This window comes from Danio aesculapii, chromosome 17 (assembly GCF_903798145.1).
Source record: "Danio aesculapii chromosome 17, fDanAes4.1, whole genome shotgun sequence".
Lineage (NCBI taxonomy): Eukaryota > Metazoa > Chordata > Actinopteri > Cypriniformes > Danionidae > Danio > Danio aesculapii.
Genome location: NC_079451.1, coordinates 23058075 through 23083452, shown reverse-complemented (window position 1 = coordinate 23083452; position 25378 = coordinate 23058075). Strand labels below are relative to the sequence as shown.

At 37.1% G+C, this 25378-nt stretch overlaps 1 protein-coding gene across 1 annotated transcript in view; it reads right to left on the bottom strand.

The window, feature by feature from the left end:
- The window catches only part of ush2a (Usher syndrome 2A (autosomal recessive, mild)), a 445979-nt gene that overhangs the window by 111190 nt on the left and 309411 nt on the right, over positions 1 to 25378 (bottom strand). The window contains 5 exon segments of the mRNA XM_056477496.1: positions 1199 to 1397; positions 5226 to 5380; positions 7073 to 7270; positions 12464 to 12704; positions 15028 to 15251. Coding sequence (XP_056333471.1) covers positions 1199 to 1397; positions 5226 to 5380; positions 7073 to 7270; positions 12464 to 12704; positions 15028 to 15251 — 1017 coding nt within the window.

The following is a 25378-nucleotide window of genomic DNA, read 5'->3' as shown; positions in this document are numbered from 1 at the left end:
CAATCCACCAATCAGGGCTGTATGGTATAGCCACTCCCTGCCTGGAATTTGCCAAAAGGCATCTGAAGGACTCTCACTGCTTCAGAGTGCTCTTGACCTCAGACTGGGGCGACGGTTCATCTTCCAGCAGGACAATGACTCAAAGCACACTGCCAAAATATCTTGGCAGCAACAACTCAGTGAATGTCCTTGAGTGGCTCAGCCAGAGCACAGACCTAAATCTTATTGAACATCTCTCAAGAGATCTGAAACTGGCTGTACACCATCACTCCCCATCCAACCTGATAGAGCTAGAGAGGTATTGCAAAGAGGAATGTACAACAATTCCCAAGACAGGTGTGCCACGCTTGTGGCATCATATTCAAAAAGACTTGAGGCTGTAATTGCTGCCAAAGGTGGATCAACAAAGTATTGAGCAAAGACTGTGAATACTTATGTACATGTGATTTTCAGGTTTTTTTATTTTTAATAAATTTGCAACAATTTTAAAAACTCTTTTTTACATTGTCATTATGGGGTATCGTGTGTAGAATTTGAAGAAATAAATTAATTTAATCCATTTTGGAATAAGGCTGTAACATAAATTTTTTTTGAAAAAGTGAAGCACTATGAATACTTTCCTGATGCACTGTGTTTCTTAAAAAAATCCAACTGACCACCATCTTTTAAAATATATGGTAACACTTTATAATATCTACACACTTTAAATAATTTATGAAGCATTAGCAAATACTTAATTGATCATTTGCTAAGCATTAAGTCTATATTTTAAGACATCAGTAAGCACTTTATAAATTCAGGCATATAATATTGGCATTGCCATTTATAAGAGATTTATAAAGCATAAATAGTCCTCACTAGATTACGTAGGTCACAAAACTGCATAAAGCTGTGTTTATGAAGCAAAAAAAAAAACTACTACTCTTAAATGCACACGGTTTGTAAATATTGCAATTCTTCATTTAGTAATGAAAAGTTAATCAGAATCAAAGTATGAAAATAGAATTAAGCACATTCTAAGTGTACTTATTAGTCAAGAATACATCATTTGTAGCTGTATTTTTAAAGCGCTTACTAATGTCTTATTATGTAGAATTAATGCTTAACAAATGATGAATTAACTATTTGCTAATGCTTAATAAATGACGAAGTGTGTAGTTATTATAAAGGGTTACCAAATATACTGTAGATGTGATACCTGTGACATTGTAAGCCATCTCGCCCTCCGTATGTGTATGTATGACTCCAACACCAGTCTGATTGATGCGATATTCCCTGATGACACCATTGGCTTTACCCGGAGGTTCCCAGCTGACTCGCAGGGTCCCGGGCCCCAACGCTCTCACCACAGGAGCGCCGATTCCCTCTGGCTCACCCTGGACAGTCACTGCCACAACCTGCGCACACACCAAAAAGAATTACAGAGCAATTTGCCCTAATGGAGGCTTGGATATCCTGCTCTAATAGAATGTCACTAGTGGTTTCAACTCTTGTCTTTAGGAGTGGCAGACTATTAGGAAAGGGCCGCGAGAGGTGGTTAAGGTGTTTTCTTTTTTTCGGCTACGTGTGGACTGGCCCGGCGCTGGCCTGATGTGCTTGTGAGCCTGCAGAGTGTCCACAAAGATTAAATCAGGTTCCTCATTCCCACCGACAGAGCCGGCTGAGCAGGGTCCCGCTGAGCGACAACAGGGTGCCCCGTGGTAATTGCTCCCCTTGTATTGGGTCGCACAATAATTGCAACTGTTTGGGCAATGCTTGCAGGTGTACAAGTTAATCCTGGTCCACTTAAAAACGATCGTGCAAAGGGGAAGAAGAAAGAAGTAGTGGATCATTGGTGGCCAATTGGTGTGCCAGGGAACACGCCGGAGGTGTGCGGGAAAAAAAAGAAAGAAAGAAATGGGTCTAGCGCTGTTCTGGGAGGTTCTTTTCACTTTGCCTCCAGCAGACCAGGGTGGTTATTGATAATCGGGTTCTAAATTAGACATAAAAAGAGAAGATAGACAGGTTAATTTGCTCTTTCATCAGCCGAGCTGCTGACAGCTATTACAAGGAGACAACAATTATGGCAGGAAGTCAGCTGTTGCTCTGTTTCGATTAGCTTGCCATTAGAAATATCCTGTTTATTTGGCACTAGCAACATGATGGAGTAAGGGGGTAATATGACTCTTGCATTTCTATCCATCCATCCATCCATCCATCCATCCATCCATCCATCTATCCATCTATCTATCTATCTATCTATCTATCTAGACAGAATCTTATATTTCCATTGTTTTTCTATGTAAATGCGGTTGACAAATGTGCGTGACTCATGTCTTCTGCAGCTCCTTGCACATAAGCACTGAATTTTTTAGACTGCATGTCAAGATAAAACAGTTTCAACTTTTACCCGCAGCAGCACTCATTACTGTCAGTTCCAGAGCAGTGGACCAATCAGAAAAACTCTGAGTCGGCATTGCAAGCTTCTTTGTAGCAAGTTGGCATGCCAATGGCAAAATGGAGGAACTACTTCACAAACAAGGATGAGATTGTTGTGAATGGCTGCTCAGTTGTTGGACTGATGTGTTTTTTTCAGCCTAACAGTGACTGCACATCTGGACCGACTGTATTTGCCATGGGAGAACATGAACCAAACGCACTGAGACTTTTTTCAGCTATGTTATCTTTTTTGGTAACTGATTTTGTTGTACCACACGGAAAGTAATAAATGATTGGACCAAGTTACATGTGTCCTCGTTCATTCACCGACTGGAACGAAAAGAGAAGGGAGTTAACCCCAAAACTATTATTTTTCGGCCCTGGAGTACTAAATGAATCTCCCCTGCTATCTGCTAACACAAAAAAGGGACAGAGCAGGAAACGTTAACACAAGCTATGATGACTTTCACCTTGATATTTTAACGTAGATGTGTACCCCACCGGTGAGCTGTTTGACAAAAAAGTGCCCTTCTGAATCAAATCAGCACGATGCCCTTCTGAATCTCATTTACTGCGAAGACACTACTGACTATGTTTACATGGACATCTGTAATCTAGTTATTTGCCTCAATAGACAATAATATAATTAAGGTGTTTATGTGAAGTGCTTTCATGAAAGAGTTTCCTGTAATTTTGCGTCACTTTAACTGCAGCTCGGCAGTTCCACTTTCACTCATGAACATTTCATTCATGCCCCCGTGAGAAACTGGGGTATTAGATGCAAATAAGAAGTAAGGACTGGTGAGAGTGTTATGGAATTTAATATCGAATGCCAAATGGAAAGAAAAAACTACCGCATTTCGCAATATGTGTGTGTGTGTGTGTGTGTGTGGTCCTTTACTGACAGCCGTGTGTGGATCTTGTCGGAAAATATGGTGAAAAGTCCTACATGACGGTAATAGTTTGATCGCAGTGTTTACTTAAATAATGCCACTAATACTTGCATACTCCACATGTTTGGAGCTTATGTTGGCCTACAGTTCAAAATTCATGTTTAATTGAATAAACAGTTAGTAAACACAAGTACATCTTATTGAACAATTTATTTTCATCACCGATTATCATAGTAGAACAGTTTCTCAAGCAGTTAGTAATGCATTTTGGAAACAGGAGGTCTAATGCACCACCTGGCTTGAGAAACCCGTTCTCAAAAACTTTGAGTCTTTATTCAGGTAGCACACATATTCTGAATGCCTTTTTAATCCAGATTAATCTAGATTAATTTCAAGATTACAGTGAGATTAATCTAGATTAAAAAACTAATCTATGCCCACCTATACTTGATATTAATTTTTCTGAGTTTGATTACAAACCCAAAAGAGCTTCTGTATGCTGCCTAGGGGTGTCAAAATCAACTGTTTCTTCGGTGCACCGCAATGCAGATGTGGACAATTTGGTATCAGTTCAGTGTTAATCATAACTGGTTATGTACTGACGTCATTTATCTCATATGCGCTATATTGCGGTAGCTTACTATGGCGAGGGAGGCGAGTGCGAGTATGCTCCAACTACTTAAAAACACAGAAACTCTGCGCAATACTGCGTGTGAGTTTGCTGGACAGTCTTTCAGTGACACTGAAGTTAGAAGTCTCTATTTCACTGTTATAGAGAAACTGAAAGTAAATCCATTTCTCTCTCTCTCTCTCTCTCTGTGGCCCATTTGACCTGTTGATGTGAAGTAACCTTTTCTCTCCTCTCAGCTGTTACAGCGATACTTATGGATACAGACACAAACTTGTCCGGAGATGGAGTTTTCTCCTCCACGTCTATCATGGATCAGCTGTGATCACCGCTGCTGTTTATCAGTGTCACTCATCAGTGAACAGCGCCAGAGCGTTAGAGCCAATCGCAGCCCTTTTTGTTGAGTGCGTGACCAATCATAGGGGTGTAAGAACTCGCTCAGAAAGCGAGCGGGATATTTATATTTGTTTATTTGCAATAAATGCTCATGTTGCTTAAAGGACAAAATTGCTCAACAAATAATACATAAATAATATATTTATAGATTTTAACACAAGAATTCTTGTGCAGTAAATAAAAAATTGTGTATAGAAAGCATTGTCAATGCACTGAGATGCACCAGGATATCGAATTAAACCGAATCGATAGCATGATAATCGTAACTGAACCGAAACATGAGACCAGTGTAGGTTCACACCTCTAATGCTGCAGCTTTCACTTTCAGACAAAATGCACTGGATTTAATATAGTGAGACATTAGATTTTTTGCTCAAATGTTTAAGTTCCGTTACGACACAATTGTCTGTGTTATTTGATAAATACTTACATGTTCAAGCACAAGAACAGCAGAAAAGAACTGTCTGAGAAATGCAGGTCTCTGTGTCCATGCACATACAACAAATGAATACTGTGTTGTGCTTTTTTCCACTTGAATGTGTAAATTGATAAGTATGCATAGAATTATTATTGATAATAAATGATTAATTAACATGTTTTACTAAATAAATAAATGAATCTGAAAGTGAAACTGGTGGGACAGATTAGGATAACAGTGGGTCGTAATAAGTCATAAAACACATAAATATCCTTCAACCAAACTGAATGGGATGAGTGTCACTAAGTGAGTGGCAGGAGACATATAGAGGAGGACAGCTTGTACTGGTGTATTAATACTGCATAAAAACAATACAGTTTCAAATCTGTCAGTACTAAAATGCAACAAAATTTCAATATTTCTGACAATAATACAGTAAGTATTAAAATTAGAGTTCTATGACGAGACTTACTTTTGCGCTGTCTGTGCAGCCAGCTGAAGTACAGGCTCTGAGCTGGTAATTGTACTCCTGAAAAGGCTGAATTCCTCCTGCATCTGTGAAGCTGTGACCAGAGCCTCTGTAGCGCTCCTGTCCATCACGCAGGATCACATAGTGACTTATCTCACCTATCACAGTACACAAAAACATGTTGAGTCAAAGAAGTGTCTTTTTCCACTCAGTGCAGTGGTAGAACCGGCGAACTAACTTTCAAATCACAACAGATTGGCTGGCAGGCCGTTTGATTAGCACACAGAGTGAAGTCCTAATGAGCAATCAGCATGTTTCTTTACATATTAAGTGGCACAGAAGTTCCCTAAAATGAAGCTTGTTATTCTCACTTAGTGTTTATGCGCATGTGAATTTCACTCTTCATAAATTATTCTGCCCTATGCAGATTACGCTTAATAACAGGCAGGTCTTCAGAGGAGCGATGATAAAACAATCAGCTAGTTCCACTCTGTCTGAGTCATATCATTACAGCCGGAAGAAAAAGCCTGCCTTTTAGTTTGTTGGGGGGAAATGTGAGTAAATCTTCTGAGAGTCACGACTTCAGGCGTGGATTACCCAAACTGATTCACTCTGTGATTAATCATTTACATAACCAAACCTTCTACTGAATAAACACAATATTACCATGAGAAACCACATCGCTAACTGAGGCATGTGTCTTGATTTGATCTGATTTGATGGGGAAAGGAAATCAACATTTATAGTATTATTCATTCCAAAACTTCAGACATAACATTTTCAAGGTGTCTCTACCTACTGTTACTGGGAAATTCCAACTGATTGCAAATTACACTGTTCTAGTAGCAGGTGTGTTTCACGCTACTATGAAAAGTGCATTGTGTATGTTAGTTACTTGAAAGAAATAACATGACCTGCATTTCGTTGCCTTGTACTTGTACATGTGTGATGACAATAAATTGAATCTAATCTAATCTAATCTAATCTAATGAATGATGATAATAAATCCTAAATAGTTCAAAATTTTTGCTCTGTCTACTTTACATGTGCGCATTATTAAAAAAAAGCATAAAATGGGAAGATATTTAATGTGTATATTTTCACAATTATCTACAAAATATATAATCTGTATAATAATCTAATAAATAATATACATTCCTTAAACTTTAGGATACTGAATTGGTCTCATCCTAATTCACAAAATATACATATTACTACAATACATCATATTTTAAGAAACCATGATAAGAAATTAGGATAATAGACCTCAGTCTATAGATTTTCAGGTTTATTAAGATTCCAAGATCAATTCATCTCAGAAATGAATTTGATTATCATTTTAACATATGATCAATTATATAGAAAATTATTTTTTTTATTTATATACACACCGGCTACTTTATTAGGTACACCTTTTCAGTTCCCCTTTTGCATTCAAAACTACCTTAATCCTTTATGGCATATATTCAACAAGGTTCTGGAAATATTTTGGTCTATATGGATAAGACAGCATGACAGTTGCTGCAGATTTGTCGGCTACACACCCATGATGCAAATCTTGCGCTTCACCACATCCCAAAGGTGCTCTATTGAATTGAGTTATGGTGACTGTGGAGGCCATTTGAGTACAGTGAACTTAATGTCATGTTCAAGAAACCAGTCTGAGATGATACACGCTTTATGACACGGCGCGTGAACCACTACTAGCCTGAACCGTTGATACAGGGCAGGATGGATCCATGCTTTCATGTTGTTGAGTGTATAAAATTGTATAATTATATATTTGTAAATTATATATGTAAAAAATATCTAATTCTATATATGTAAATTATATTTTTGGAGGAAATTACCATTGGGTTTGTTTGGGGCAGACCACTCCAGCTGGATGATGTCATCACGCAGACCCACGTGACTCCAGTTCAGAGGAGACACACTGTAGGGCACATCTTCATCTGTCCTGACAATAGTCCAGTCACTGAACCCACGGCCAAAACTGTTCCACACACCAACCCTATACTCATATCTGCTGTACGGCTCCAGTTCAGTGTCTGAAACACACAGTCACACAAAAACAACTAGAGTCTCTAAAGCATCCCAGGCTTCACATTAAAACAAAAATACAGTTTAAAGGGCAGCAGGAGACCTGCGCTTACTGTAATGCTCTTTGTTATCAGAAATACAGTGGTTTGTTGTAAACGTGTGTTCGGGGATTTATGAGTGTAAATCTTTGTGATGGGTTTCATCAGACAGAAGCACTTCTAGGAGTGACAGGAAGATAAAATACCCTTCTCAGAGGACACTGTTTTATAGCAGATCAACAAAGGTAACCAAGAAAACTTATTTATTTATTTATTAAAAACAAATTAAAGCTATAAAAAGGGTGTCCATTTGAATAGTCAATTTACAAATTTTCTTTAAATTAAATTAAAAACTGAAATAATAATTCAATTTCTAGAAATGTGCTTCTTTTTAAAACCCTTAAAATATAATATTACATATTATAACATAATAAATTAACCACCAAACAAATACATCTTAAAGTCTGCATGAAATATAATTTACAACCTGTAATTTTAAGTTTTCCAACAAGGATAAAAGGTAGAGTACATTAATTTTACATATAAGTATTTGATTGGACTGTGACAGTGGGTGTTTCATCCAACAATGTAGAAGATTTTAAATGAGGGACAGAAAAAAGGAGGGACTTGCTTTGCTAAAAATGTATTTATTCATTGTACTGAGCTAACCTTTAATTACTACATTTTAATTACATGTTGAACTTAAAATACAAAACCCCAAAAAGGGCTCAAGGGTGTTTGCTCCACAAAGTCAGGAGGAAGTGGACTGGTTTGGCATTTGTGTGGCTGGCAAATCAGCGCTTGTGGAGCATTTGTCCGAGAGCACTCAGTGTCATCTTTCTCCGGGGTGCGGGTATGGGGGCGTGAGAAACATCTGGAGGAGTGCAGGGCCACGACAGGTTTATACGCTTCTGCCCAGATGGTGGCACAGCGCTGACTAGAATCACTCTCCTCGTGCCAGCCAGCCCCTCAACTCCTGCATTAGTCTTGATTAAACAGACGTAACTAACCAAATAAATAACACCTCAGATGAGCTCCAGCCAGAACGAGGGGCCAGCGCTTCCTCTCAAAAGATGAGACAAGGGGGCGCACTTTAAACACCAGGCTCAACTGGAACCAAAATAAAGTTAAGCCATTAATATCATACTAGTCCTAAAGTCGGCATGAATCGGAAGTAAAGTTTGTACTTTTTTGCCTGTTGTGACATTCATCCAATCGAAATGGTTTCTGGGGCATGATTTTATCTTTTGGGAACTGATTGGCTCATTGGAAGATTTAAATGCCAGTTTGTACTCCACTGTGACTCCACCGGAATCATTGTCGCTCCCCTTGAAAACATTAAGAATGTTTTCTGATGTTCGATGATGATGAGAACAAGGAGCTACATTCTCCAGACAAATCGTATCATATTTATTTGCACCACTGCCTCCTCTGAAGGCAGGACTAAACGAGATAGCCCAGTCCAAAAGACATTCCGTGTCACAATAAGTGAAGAAAAGTCATTAAGATGGGGTGTGAAAGTTATGGTGTTGGATTAAACCAACACAATCTAATGGCAATTCGTAACTTTTTGGTTTAGTGGCTAATTTGTACGAATTTGTACGATCTAATTCGTACAATTTAGTACGATTTGCTCATCCCCCAATGACGGTTGGGTTTAGGGGTGGGGTTAGGTGCCACGCCTCCTTTTTAAAATCGTATAATTTCGTATGACTGAACTCGTACGAATTCGTACGAATTAGCCACTAAACTGACAAAACATAAAATACTTACATTTTCTCGTGAGATCAGGCTGGATTAAACAGACCCCATAGTTTTTCGTGATCGCTAAATCCAGCGCAAAACCAACAAAAAAGTGAAATTTTTTGTGATCCCGCAAAATTCTTAATTAAGTGCAAAATAATCGCAAATATGTAAAGAATCTCATAAAACATCCAATTCCATTACATATAATTAAATTATATTTATTTCAGTTTGCAATTTATTGTTTTACGTGATTTATAAACGTTGCATATGCAGCGCGCATCATGTTTTTGGATGCCTCTCGAAAAATGACAATACCTGACCTCACAATCATTACATTACATGGAAGGGGGGCATAATTATTTTGCAGCCTGTGCAGTAAGCATACGCAGATGAAGCGTGAGTGATTTACATGTGAAGTCAATGCAAAGATGGGATTAGACATCCTGTGGTGCAAATTGGGCGTTTTGTGCGTTTGACGCACTTCAAACTGCAAAAGAAAGTGTGAGCAAACAAATCGGAGAAATGGAACAGACAGAACAGCAAGCAGCTAACAATGATGGAGATTGCTTCAAGGGTGACGACCGCTGGACAAGATCCAATTGAAGGACATTATTTGTGCTTTACATGTATAGCTGCTATTATGGTGTGCGTAAAATTGATAAATATTTTCGTTTAACTCTTTTCCTGCAGTTAACAAGAGAACGCTTCCCTGCCATTGACAAGTTTTACAGCAGTCTGTGTTTTAGATGTATTACAATAGGGAAAGCCCTAACGCATTTCCTGAGTGAGGTACATTTCAGATTCTCTGGGAGAAAGTAAATTCTGAGAGAAAGTAAGATCTTGGATAAAAATAAGAATTATACCTTTGGCTTAATCTCCACCATTTTAGGTCTGTTTTAGATCTTTTGTTGACAAGAGACCAAATAAAGAAGCTTTAGTCTTATGATTTGTGTCATTGTTTCAGATTGCACACCTAACATAGCAGGCTACCTAATTACCTAATATGGTAAATTATATATATATATATATATATATATATATATATATATATATATATATATATATATATATATATATATATATATATATATATATATTTTTTTTTTTTTTTTTTTCTTTTTAAAATATATTAATTTTAATCATAAATTTTTGTAATTTTTATTATAAAAAATCATTTAAAAAATCGTGAAAAACTAAGGGGTCTGAACTAAAAAATTACGAGGGCAAATAATTTTTTTTACAAAAAATGAAGTACATATAAGTACATATAGAAAACATATAAAAAATAAGTACATTTTAATTTTATTCAACAAATGATTGTATGACATCACTGCAAGCTTCAGCTTCCTAGATCATCTGACCAATCAAATATTTCAGATATTAATCTGAATCGTCCCACCTCATACAAAACATAGCTTTGGTCACAAAAACATGGTCACACTGCAAAAAAAAGCTTTTTTTACTTATATTTTTGTCCTGTTTGTAGTCCAAATATCTAAAAATTCTTAAACGAAGAAGCATTTTCTAGACAAGCCAAAATATTGTTTTGTTATTAAAAAGTAATATGCCAAAAGAGTTTTTCATTAAAACAAGAAAAAAAAATCTGCCAATGGGGTAAGTAAATCAATCTTAGGTTAAAACAAAAAACAAGATTATTTTGCTTATCCCATTGGCATGTTATTTTTGAAGGTCTAAAAAATGCTTCTTGATTTAAGAGTTTTTAGACATTTGGACTAGAAACAAGACAAAAAATAGTAGTTCCAATAATATATTTTTTTCTTCTAGAGAAAGTCTTATTTGTTTTATTTTGTCTGGAATAAAATCAGTTTATAAATGTATGTAAAAGTATGTTTTATATATATAAAATGTAGTCTACACAGTGTTGATCTAAATTCTTCCAGATTTATTAGTCATAACAATGCAGGAAGCTAAGAATGCTGAGAATGCTGAAATGCTCACCTCTCTACGGCAAGCTCAGCAGTGCAAAATGCATAGCAAAAAATACAGTACACTTTAGCTCAATGACTCTGATCAGTCGAGGGTTAAAAAAGGGGAGAGGCTACTTGATATGTACTACCCTATATTTACGTTTCAGCTGAAATTATATCAGACATTGAACAAAGCTGTGCATTTCAAGGCACTTCAGTGGACCTTTAATGATGAGCTGGAAATAGCAGATTTATGACTCACGGCAATTAATAGACACTAAAGCATCTGTTCATGTGAACACATGAAATGTACAGATGTTTTAGAGTGTGAGAAATCCCTCAAATTACTACCACTTTCTTGTGTGTGTGCGTGAGCTGTACAATTTTATGCCTTTACATAAAAAACATGTTTGGCCAAATACCCTTTGGTTTATTGGATACCTGTGATACTTTTTTGCAGGGCTGTTCCTTTTGCCTTATACTGAGTGACCTCCTTTCACCCCATTCCTTTCGACAATGGCTTTGCGTTATAGTAATAGGGGACAAAAATATTCCTTAATTCATAATTTATTAATTAATGGAAGTAGAAGAGTTATTACAAAAGTGTGTTATTACAAATGACAGTTTATCAACAATATAAAAAATGTCAAGTGTAAACAATGAGTTTACAAAATCACACATTCCCCAATTTTAAATCACAAATTTTTTCTTTTTAATTACAATTATTTTAAAAAATAAAAAACAGATTGGTAAATATATCTTTTTTAAATAACTGGTAGTTACTCTGTTATTCCAATTAATTCTTGTTATATTAAAACACATCAATAGAATTTATTCATATTTGTTTGAGCTTTAATACAGGGTTTCTGCAGGTTTCATCAAGTCAAATTTAAGACTTTTTGAAACCCTTTTAAGACCATTATGAATGAAATTTTAGACTTATACAGGGCTAAACAAAATTACTTCTAATGGCCCAGTTGGTCACAAAAAGGCAAATGTAATTATTTTGTAGCAACATACTTACATATATTGTGTCAAAACAGGAAAATTGTAGCTGTAAACAACATTTTCAACATAATATATACATATACATACATATATATATATATATATATATATATATATATATATACAAACATATATATATTTTTAATGACAAGTTTAAGATTGTGAAAAGTACATTTATTGTAGAGGGAATTACATAAATACACAAAAATATATATTTGTTGGCTTTTGGTCCAAATTGAGTATAACTTCTATTCAAGCCCTACATTTTTTTTTTTTTTAGGTTAAGACATTTTAAGACCCGGCGGACACCCTGTAATATGTATATTTTAAATTTTAATTCATAATTTTATTTAAAGTCATTTTATTAAGTGCATTTATTTAATGCCAAGTGTGACTTATTTTTCACAAAAAAATTGTATATAGAAAAATGTTTATTTAAAAAAGGGGTATAAATTGTCAAAACCATAGCTGATCTGTTTACCTGTGAAAGTGTGTCGGTTTGCCACTCCACTGTATATGAGCTCCTCTGAGGATGGGCAGAGCTGACTGTGAGCGACAACAGACGGAGCTTCAGCAGCAGCAGAGGAAGATGGAGTGTGTTCGGGGAACTGCCCGCCTGGTACCCATGTACAGATGGACTGTGCCGGGCTAAAATCACACAAGCCGCAGAATGATCCTGCAGCCACCGACACAGGACACACCGTACTGGGACGACACTTCTCCTAAAGGACACATACACACACATACACACACACTCATTAGCGACAACAGTCATCAGACAACTGTTGTGTGTCAAAGTACCCCTGCCAGCGGGTGTGTATGGAGTCCTCTGTCTCAATAAATAGCACGGATGCCCCTTAATGACATAATTACAAGTTAATGACCGCCATCCCAGTTTTCTTTTCTTGGTCTCTTTCTTTTCCTCGCGAGCTCAAGCTGGGTGCGCGATGAGCTTGTGTTACAGCGAGCAAATCTGATTAATGAAGTGTGACTGTGAGTGCCTACTTCCTGAGGAGAGGAGCAGATACATCACTGCTCTGCGCCTCATATTTCCAACCTACACTTTACAGCATGGCGGCAGCTTGAGTTTAAAACTCACTGAAACACCTAGCACTTTTAATGGACATAATTCACCAGTGCTAAATCTAACTAATTATTAAAAAAGTTAAAAGTCCTAGTGTCCTCCCCCAGTTTCATGTTAATTCTTTGGAATTAGCTAAACAATTAAGTAATCTAAATGACTGAAAATCATTATGTTTGCAGGGTACTCAGTTTTTATAATTGTGTCCCCAGACTAGGCCGGTATAAGATTGTGCCAGTTTGATAATCCTGGATAAAAATATCACAGTTTCACTGTATTGTGATTACTGCTGTAAAATATGTTATATTTAAATGTCTGGGTAAAAAACAACAACCTTTTCCCCATTGAACACGATATATTTTATTTTAAGCAACATTTAATATATTTTGGAATGGCAGAATTTAATGTGGAGGGTCCTTTTCTGCTGGAGATACTGTTGCCCTTAAAACTAAATAAAATAAATGCCAAAAACACGTAATAAAACGTACATATACCATAGAAACGGTACAACAGAAAATGTTGGCGGTTTTAAAGCCTTGACTTTTCCAAACTGCAGTTAATTATCGTCCCATGCCTACACCAGACCTCATAACCAATGATGAGTGTCAGGTTTTGGAAAATGAGATTTATGCATTATCTAAAAGTTAAATAAATGCATTTTCAAGCCATATACTTTTTGAGTATCGGACAATATTTGACAGAAAAACATCTATTCGAAAATCTGTAATCTGGGGATTGAAAAATCTAAATACTGAGAAAATCTACAGTATGTTTTTGACCCATATAATGTATTTTTGGCTATTTCCAAAAATATACCCACTCAACATAGGGCTAGTTTTGTGGTTAAAGGGTCAATTCAATTCACCTTTATTTGTATAGCGCTTATACAATGTAGATTGTGTCAAAGCAGCTTCACATAAAAGGTCACAGTAAATAGGGACAGTGTAGTTCAGTTTGTAGCGTCACAATGAATGATTTTGAGGGTTGAATAATCGATGGAATTGTAAAATTTGCCAGATTTGGTTTAACACAAGCTAACCTCGATTCATTGAGAGAATATAAGTGAGAATATTTTTAGAACTAAATTTTCCAATTTTAATTTGAGTCAAGTGAGGAATTAGAATTTCAGCTTGTAGATTCAGAAATAATTTCCTAAATTCTGACATTTGCCAGAATATCCTTGATAAAATAAACAAAGTCTGTTTAATTGTAATGAATGTGCATTTGAGGTGTCAAATCATTTATTCATTCATTCATTCATTTTCCTTCAGCTTAGTCCCTTATTTATCAGGGGTCACAACAGCGAAATGAACCGCCAACTTATCCAGCATATGCTTTTTTGCAGCGGATGCCCTTCCAGCCGCAACCCAGTACTGAGAAACACCCATACACACTCACATTCACACACTACGGCCAAATTAATTAATCTAATTCACCTATTCACCTATTCATCTTTGAACTTTGGGGAAAACTGGAGCACCTGGAGGAAATCCACGTGAACACGGGGAGAACATGCAAACTCCACACAGAAATGCTAACTGGTCCAGCTGGGACTCAAACTAGTGACCTTCTTGCTGTGAGCTGACAGTGCTAAAAACACTGAGCCACCATGCCACCCAAAGGTGTCAAATCATGAAAGTAACTCTACTTGAAGATTCACAATTCTTCAAATGACCTGTGTTATTAGTTCAATTATACGAGAGTTTGTTTTAATTGAACCAAAAACTCAAACAGACAGTTCAGAGCTACCTGTACATTGTGGACCAGGAATTTAGTCAAAGGACATGATTATAGTCTGTTTTGGGCAGATTTAGGCAAAGCATCCCTTTAATCTGAGTTTGAGAAACTGGTGTGACTCTTCAGAACAGCATGAGGGCAAAGTCTCCAGTAAGTCTCCATCCTGAAGACCTATTGCTGAAGGAGCATCCAGTGAATACGTCAGTGTGAGTGAAAGTGTTAATTACCGGGATAAGGATGCCGGCCGGGGCTCTGTCAGCACACACAGATGTGAGCGGACTGAAGCCCACTCCATTACAGCACTGCTCCTCCTGATCAATCACTTCTGACCAGCAGCACTTCAGCGATGCCGTCCGGTTCTCCACCACGTGGACTTTAGACTCGCCGCCGGGACCGTTGCAGCACAAGGAAGTAGATGTGTTGATGTAGTGCTCACCGCAGCAGCTGTATCCTATGTTCAACAATTGAATATACATAAAAGTTGTTGGCAAAAAACGCATTAAAAAATCTCATTTTAATTTTGTAGGTCTTCTACAATAGGCTTATATATTTAATCAAGATCTAAAAACACTTATTTTAAGTGTTTATATTTATGTTTTGGACACCATGCCAAAACTCATATTATTCATTTCGATAACAATCTTTAATTCTCTCTAATGCTTCATATCCAGAGTAAGTTTTTAAGGGGGACATTCGTTAGACATTCACTGCTTTCATAAATATTACATGATGTGTCATAGCAAAAAAATGGCAGTTTGTGCTATTTCTCATTCATATTACACACCTAAAACATAATTAAAAAAATGAACGATGATATTATTCAATATTGTCATTGTTTTAGGCACCAAAGGTGAAAAAAAAACTTGAAATGGTGATCCCAAGATGAGCAAAGATAGGGAGTGTCACAAAAGTTCAAAACCCCAACAAATTATACATTTATTTCATGACAGCACTGACTTTATGTAATCATCACATGGATATAAATCATATTAAAATAATAAATAGCCTAATTTATTATCAATACATATATTAAAAGAATAAGGTGCATGCTCACCCTAAATGCTCACCATCTGCATAATTCATAAGCACATTTATTATTCAGTTTATTATGCGTAATACTGTCAGACATTTGAAAAGAAATGACTGGACATCTCTACTGACAGTTTAGCAGCAGGAGATTCTCCTGTTTTGTTGACACCTGACTATTCAAAGTATGAGCAGTAAAGGCCCTGCCCTCTTCTGAAAGAGGGGTGGGAATCAGAAGCTTATTTGCATTTAAAGGTACATACACTGTCAACTGTTAAACTTTGTGCACATTTTATATTAACAAGCAACTGTACTACACAAGAAATGAGAGGAAATAGGGCTCAATTGAGCAAAGCTGCGATTGCCAGGCACATCTTCTGTAGGAAGCATGGTGTGATTTGTAGTAAATCTGCTCTGAATGCCAGAGAGCGCTCTTGCTGAAATCCGCAAACCTGTCTATATACAACGGAGAAACCCAGGAAATCCCCTGGAGAATATAGCGGTCGCTAAATAAACAGAAAATGTAACTGCTTTTATTGATTTAGCATGACTAATATACACATGACTATGGATTTATTTTCATTTTTTTTATTTATTTATTAACACTAGACTGTAGTTTTAAGGTGAGTTTGGAGTAAAAACATGTTATTATTAGTGTTGGGCAGAGCGAGGCTTCATGAAACACTGAAACAGTCAAATCAAATGTATCGAAGCTTCAAAACATTTTGAAACCCGTCTCTACAGTGACAAATGAGCAAAGAAACTAAGTAAACTGAGGTTTTATACCCAATGTTGTAAAGTTGAGGTTTAAGTGATTTAGTGAAGCGGTAAGAGTTACATATAATATAGATATTAGTTTTTAAATGCTCTGTTGTTGTAAAGTGTTTTGTTTTAACATTGGTCTGACATCCAAACGAACACTTTGCGAATAATTATGTCTTGTTTTGGTCATATGTATTTGGTCAATGTAACTAATAAAACACATCAAGTCATAATTTGTGCAAGTGTGCAAGTCGAGATTCAATCTCGGGCCATTTGCAGCACAGTTACTCTCTGCAGACGCATGTTCCACTATGCTACAGGAGATTTTTTTTCCGACCCTGCCTATCAAACCCAGATTCGCCAGGTCTCGGAACGCTTCTAAAATGACCGATGCTTTGAATCGATGTAGTCACGTGACCTGGTGTTTCGAAACATTTTAGTCACGTGACCTGGCTGTTTCAGATCACGCTTTGGTGCAGTGTTTTGAAACACTTGCACTTCGAGATCTCAACACTGTGTCGAAACATCAGTTTCACATCAGCCATTTCTAGTTTATATATTATATTATATTATATTATAATATATTTATGGCGACGCAGTGGCGCAGTAGGTAGTGCTGTCGCCTCACAGCAAGAAGGTCGCTGGTTCGAGCCTCAGCTGGGTCGGTTGGCATTTCTGTGTGGAGTTTGCATGTTCTCCCTGCATTCGCGTGGGTTTTCTTCCGGGTGCTCCGGTTTCCCCTACAAATCCAAAGACATGCGGTACAGGTGAACTGGGTAGGCTAAATTGTCCATAGTGTGCGAGTGTGTATGGATGTTTTCCAGAGATGGGTTGTGGCTGGAAGGGCATCCGCTGCATAACACATGTTCTGGATAAGCTGGTGGTTCATTCCGCTGTGGCAACCCCAGATTAATAAAGGGACTAAGCCGAAAAGAAAATGAATGAATATATTACATTATATTATATTTGTATTTCACATGCAGCATTTACTATAGCCGTAGTTCACTGAAGGGCTGCGCAGTGGGTAGTGCTGTTGCCTCACAGCAAAAAGGTTGCTGGTTCGAGCCTCGGTTGGGTCACTTGGCATATCTGTGTGGAGTTTGCATGTTCTCCCTGTGTTGGTGTGGGTTTCCCCCGGGTGCTCCGGTTTCCCCCACAAATCCAAAGACATAATATATATGACTTAATATTTTTGCATAGATTGTCAGTGTACTAGGACTTTGTGCTCCATCTAAATGCATATGCTGGAGGTTTACAAGAACCAGTTTTACTGACAAAATGTGCATTGATTAAATCCCCCAGTCCTAAGATGTGATAACTAAAAAAGTATTATAGATGCACTTTATTCATAATACAAATCCATGTTTATAATGCAGCATTGAACTGCAGTTCAGTGTTAAACAACAAAATACAGTTTGGTTGGCACTTAGAAAAGGCACTGCGGCTATGTTATGTATTGCTACCAGTGGAGATGTGCATTCATTTTATGTGTCTACAGTGAGCACATTCTTTAACCAAGAACATGGCATCCAACATGTGGCCATTAAAGCTCACTGGGCATTTCCAGGCGACGTCGCCGAGCTACACACGCAGCTGACATGTAAAAGATGCAGACGGCCGTGATGCATGAGCAATCAGCTTCACCTGGCGATGTGGCCACTGTCTCCTCCCATCAGCCATCAGCGCTCAGCAGCCACATCTGCATCCTCTCCTATTACCTCTAAAAGCATCAGCGCCTTCTCAGAGGCCTGACTCAACATACACAAAACCTGCACACAGATACACCTGAGGGGGTGAAAATACTTAATGGATTTAAAAGAAGTTATTGTTGTACTGAGCAAGACTGCATTCAATTGATTAAAAGCCCTTAGATTATTATTTTTTTTTTGATAATTCAGATTGTTAAATTAAGCTTTTAATATATTTTTAATTCAGCTTTGCCATCACATATGTTGACAAAGAAAATTATTCTAATAATATTTCACAACATTTTTGAACATTAATTGCAGCTTTTGGCGAGAATAAAAAAAAATATTGACCTCAAACATTTACATACTGCATACTACATAAAACAAAAAGCTTTTTGATTGCATACAGTCAAATTGTATTTTCGAATAGAAAGAAGGTGAAACTAAACACTTTTTTGTCATGTCAAATTATGAATTTTTTGAATCATGAATGATTAGCAGTAGGGATCATCACGCTGATGGAGAAAAAGAATGGAATTTCTGAAAAGGCAGTTTAATATTCTTCTAACAGGAAGTGACTCCTGGTTTATTTCCTTGGGTAAACCATCACTACTATAATTACCATCAACCACCAGTATGATAAATTGCTAATTGTTTAATACCCTAATCAGCGTTCATTCTTTGCACAGATAAACTGTGACAGCACCATTAATTTAAATAGTAATTTCACTTAACGGCCAAAACGGCGCAGCAGATTTTTATGCAACGTTTTCTAGGGGCCGCATCCATCACGGCTCTGCAGTGACATAAAGATGTCTGACGTGCTCTAACTCACTTAGGGACAGCAGATGTTGCAGCGCTGCGTTTGGTGGCAATTCCCAGGGTGCATTACTTCAGCTCCAATGACTTGCAAATAAACAGCTCAACAATTTTTCCAAAATAGCTCTGCCATCCCGTCCCATCCCTGCCCCGCTGCATTTTTCATGATATTTCATTTAAAGACCAGTGAACTTTGGCACTCTGACCTCTTGGCTGGGAGCATCCCTCTAATTTCTTCAGCATGCTTGACCTTGGCCTGTCAGCTAAAACAAAGCGTTTCCCTTCATCTCGAGCTATGAAAAGGTATAGAGAGGAACACGGGAGCCTTGCTAAATCTGGTGTAGGCATGACGCAAAAAAAAAACACGAGCACCCTTTTAGCTCACGCTTTGTTTTTTCAAGCACCGCAAAATGATTTAGCTAATCTTCAGATTTATGATGGATTTGCATACATTCATTAGAGTGCGAGTGAGCGCAGGCAAGCATAAGGTGCTTAGGCTGTGTGAATTAAGGTTCATTCACTTAATGATAAGTAAATATTTAGCATGCAATGAGCAACTGATAAAAATGTGTGCTGTGGCTTACGCAAGCCTTGGGATACTAAAACTTCAAACAAACAAAAGCAATTTTTGAAAGAAAAAAAAACCCAACTAATGGATGAGCACATTCAAAGTCATTCACAGGATAATCGCAGACTTTTACAATGATCAAAAACCATCAGAAAATGTGCTTTTTTAGCTGTTTATCTCATTTGTCAGGTGCGTGTTATACGCTATAGTATTTTGTGCTTATATGGTTAAATAAAAGATTCGTTAGCCACTGTATAAGCACAGAAAAAGAGAGCATGTCACAGCTAGCAAAACAGACGATTTTTAAAACATTGTTCCTGGGCTGCTTTCTTTATGTATTTACTCCAAGAGTTCCTGAGGGAGAGGTGAAAGGACAGCACATTAAACTGACTTTTTTCATTTCATCCACTGGCCGCGGTTGCAAGTGACAGAAAGTGCTTGGAAAGCAGTAATATTTCCACTGCCCTTTGGGGAATCTGAGAGGAGGAACAAAGGGGCAGATTTAAGGTTGAACATAACATTTTTAAATAAACATGACAGAAAAATCAAGAAATTTTTGGTTAATAGAGAAATGGTTTTGAATATCTCTGGATTAATCACAAATTTTTTGAGAACTTTGTACTGACCTATTCCAAAAACTATTATCATTACTGTTAGAATAAAAATAACTTATCACACTTGTTGCAAGTCCTGCAGTTGCTTGAAGCTGTCTAAACTGAATGTGACTAGGGCCCTGTTTATACCTGGTATTAAGGGGCGTTTTTATCTAAGTGGACAAAGGAGACACTTATCTGTTCACACCTGGCATTTAAATGTGTTTCTATTGTCCACTTTCAACCGCTTCTCTGATGAGGGACAGTCTAGGCACGTGTTGGCTTTTTATTTGGCATTGGAAATTTCATAATTTCCAACAATTTTCATAACTTCTTATTAAAAGTATCAGATCAATTAATTGTTATAAATAGGCTAATTCAAGCATTCACTGATGACATTATAAATAATTGATTTCTTTTATTTCTGATCACCTCCTATTAGGTCTTTACGCTGTATTCTGTTTATGGTTTTACATGTAGATATGGGGTTGTTTTTTATAATATTTGTTTACCAAATGGGCCTAAGTGATTTTTCAAATGCGCTTGTCCATTATGTCAGAAAACATGCAAGAGTTTGAAGTATGTCAGATATTGTATGTGGCATCAGAGTTTTGTCACTCACGTAGCTACATCAAGTGTAGACAGAAACACTGATTATCCAGCTTTTTCTGTTTTGCTTAAGTTGCGCTGTGCTGCTTGCATTTGATATCAAGCTAATGCAAGATATAGGGTCGGAATAAGGCGCCAGACGCAGCACAAGTGTTTTTTTGCTATTGTCAGACCGGCGTGCGTATCATTTTCATATTTTGCACCATATTGTTTTAATAGCAAATGCATTTGCTCCACTTTGTGTGCTCATGGGATAAGGGGGTGTGGGAAGGTTCATTGTTGGCGAGTTGCTATTTTGAGGCACCTGAAACATACAACACCTTTGACCAACTAATTGCTGGTCTAAAGTCAAGGGGTTTTATTTGTTACTTATAGAGTGCAAAACGTGCACCTATGCAATTCCAAAACACATTGCTTAATACACACAAAGAGATGTACAGAAATACACAACTATCTTTAAATATGAAAGATTAAAGGATTGAAATGTAAAATTATTATTATTATCTACATAAATACAAAAAACACTACCTCCTCTTGTGATTTCTTCACCTTGGGGGGCCTTTGTGGAATCCAACTCAGTTTAGTTCATGACAATTTACATTTTTTTAATGTTATTATTAGTATTTATTCATTCATTTTCCTTCAGCTTAGTTCCTTTATTCATCAGGAGTCACCACAGCGGAATGAACCGCCAACTTAACCAGCATATGTTTTAAACAGCGTATGCCCTTCCAGCTGCAACCCAGTACTGGGAGACATCCATACATACTCATTCACACACATGCTGTACACTACCGCCAATTTAGCTTACCCAATTCACCTATACCGCATGTTTTTGGACTGTGGGGGGAAAACGGAGCACCCGGAAGAAACCCACGCCAACAGGGCGGGGAGAACATGCAAACTTCACACAGAAATGCCAACTGACCCAGCCGGGACTCAAACCAGTGACCTTGTTGCTGTGAGGTGATAGTGCTAACCACTGAGCCACCGTGTCACCTATTAGTATTTACTAAATGCATATTTAGATCATTTAAAAAAAATGTTACAATTTGTTTGAGTTTTAAAGATGTACGCATCATCAAATGAGGCATAGGAATAGGAAGCGTGTGTGAATATAGCCTAGTTTTTTGACCACACTTCGTTGTTATTGTTCATTTATTTGTTTGCAAGAAATTAGAGCGAATTTGGTAATCTTAGCCAAATTTAGTCTTTAACCTTGCTCAAATGGTCTTTAACCATTTTCTCATCAGTGAAAAGTTTAGTTTTTCTGCTTACAAAGTCCACCATGTAAATAACGAATACGCCATGGTGCGATGCAACTGACTCTTAAAGGGAATTTGAAGATGAGAGTCTAATTGATTTAATGCACATTATGCCCAAAACACAGCCATTACTCATAACAATAATAATAAAGAATAATAAATAAAATAGTCTGTCCTTAACATAGCAAAAGTGAAGAGAATATTTGGAATGTAGTTTCAATAAAAAAGGACATGAAAAAAAAAATCCTTATTGTTTGCTTACTTTGCACAAATTTAAAACTAATGATAAATTATTGGCTGCAGTTTACTCAATGGCCACTGGTGTAACAAAAATAAGGGTTTTACTACATAAAACCACTTTAATTAACATTTAAGTTTGTTGTAATCCATTTGTATTTGACTATAAAATAAATTGTTAACTTAATGAATACATTTATAATCGTGATTCATATTAACTGATACTGAGGACGTTGGACAATGGAGTTGAGGATCCATGTGCAGGTTATTAGACAGATTGATTAGGCAGGCAACAGCAAAACAGGTGCAAATGTGTCCATACAGATAATCCAAAGCCGAGGTCAATAAACAGGTGAGCGGTTGGTACAGGCGGCAAACTAGGTGAACAAAGAAATAAAGCAAGGGACAAAACATGAATAGACAAGGCAAGGGAAACCGCGTCGTAATATCACAGTACAGTAAAACAAGACTCAGCCCAGAAGTATGTGTGTGTGGTGTGTAAATAATCCTTGCAATCAATCCATAAGCAGCTTCCAGCTGTGTGTGTGTAACCAAAGGAAAACCGGAACAGGTGTGTGTGAGGTACATGACAAGATTTATAGTCCATATGGTGACGGGATTGTAGTCAGAGTGAAAGTAAATAATTCTTAGTGATCTACAAGCCTGGATCGCTGGTGATCGTGATAAATACATGCAGTGAATCCATGTCCATGTTTTTTAAACTAATACTTCATGTGTATAAATTAACATTTAAAGGGCACATAGTTTACCTCTTTTTTATGATTTAATATTAATATTATGGTTCTTCTGAGTGTGCCAGTTTAGGTTCAGTTTAAAACACAATTCAGATTTCTTTATTATAATGTGTTAAAAAGTGTCATGTTGGGGGCGTGTCCACAGTTCGCTAATTTATGGGTGTGTTTCGGCTTCCCGCCAACATAACAAGGGGGCAGGGCCATGAGCTCACCCGCTCTGCGTTTGCAACAGAGTCTGACAGGCAGACTGCGAGGAGCTTGAGTGAGAGGATCACCATTCAGTCATACATGTACGACTCTGACACAGACCAAGCAGAGAGTACAAAATCATTTGTGTCTTTGTACAGTTTTACAGCCAACTGTGTGCTAGTTTCAAGTGCCGAGCTTAACACAGAAACTAATAACCACGCACACTGAATTAACTTTGACTGAGGCACCGGATGCGCCGCTCGAAGACCAGACACTCTCTGTGGCGCACCAGAAACATGAAGTGTCCCGAATCGTCGCGCCACGCATTTTTATCGCTTCGACTCACGTTGAAAATGGCGGACGTGAATCAACAAACTGAGGATATGATGACGCGCCTGTCAATCAATATTGGTGGGCGGGGGGACCGCTCTCCTACGTAAAGTTGCGGTCGGTTTAAAAACCGCTCCAATTGGTCCACCATTTTTTTAAATTGTTAAATTGAAAAAAAAAGCACTGGGTGTGCTTATATCAACCCAATATGACAGTCTATCCACCATACATGCACATATGTCTGTCCAAACAGCTTGAAAAGTAGATTTTTTTACCATAGGTGCCCTTTAATGTAATTATTGAAAGCTGCTACTTTTAATATCTTTTAAAAGTAAACTAAAATCCAACTATAATTATTAAAACAAACCACCAATAGCCATCACCAATAGTGGTAATAATTATTCCCAAACCAAACATGTGGAAAGCCTTAGAAATCTGTTTGTGATTAACAGTTGAGCCATGTAAAATGTTTTAATTGCTCAAAGACATTAAGCGAGATTATTAGCAGTGATTAGGGTAAGAAAAGCTATCCTCATAACAGTGTTGAAAGAAAACCCTTTTAATCTGTATGATCTCCAATCTGTCTTAGCGTAAAAAAATAAAGATTCAAGCACGTGTGGGTACAGAATGACTCTATATCTGGCATTCATGTCTTGTTTTTTGCAAGACAGTTTTGGCAGAACAATATGAGGACATATGAGCCATGATGGAGCGCTCGTGCAGCAACAAATACAATGCAGACACTGATGCATTCAGCCACCGGGATCATTTCCACTCACAAATGGTCATTGTGTCCTTGAAAACATATTTAATTATTGCACTTTTTTGACATCGTCACAGCCATTTCCACACCCACTCTTATGCTCTCTCTTGCTCACACACACATACATACACAGCTCTAAAGCTTTTAACACTTAAATGGTGTAAAATATTCAGATTTAACCTTGACTGTGATACAGGCACTGTGCTTTTAAGCAGAGCTCTGTATATAAGCAGATATTAAAAGAGCTCTCTGTATGACACCAAGCTTCCTGATGCAAAGAAGCCTGTAATCCAAATCTAAACTTTAAACAGGACAGCGGGACGTTCACAGTAATACCCTGTATTACTCAAGGCTATTGTCTAAACTGTTTCTCATGTCTCAAATGGAAAAATTCCGAAGGCTGGATTGGATTTCGACAGTTTAAAGGCTCTTGGAACTTGTCACAGAGGATGATGAAATGTCTCATGTTCCCCTTCAAACAGTCGTCTTTGTTTCTGTAACTAGTGTGAAATCTGACTTTTATATAGTGAAATCTGATATATATATATATATATATATATATATATATATATATATATATATTGGCTTACAATTAAATAACATTGTTGGTATTGTGATGATTTGGTTGTTTTGTTTCTAAGGTTTTGACATCACACCTGCTATGAATTGGCAAGTTTGATTTGCTTGCTTGATTGACTTCACAGTGACTACGTTTACATGGACATTAGTAATCGAATTATTTGCCTTAATCTGATTAAGACAATAATATGATTAAGGTGTTTATATGAGTTCCTTTTTGAATGTTCCTTTCATGATCCCGTTTTCCATGTTATAGCACATAGTTCGATTAACATTGTTGCGTCACCATGCTATCCATGTTTTCTCCGGAGTTTCATGTAATTTCGGGTGTTTCATTTTTAATTTTTTCGTCTGTAACTGCAGTTCGGCAGTTTTACTTTCATTCAGAAACATTT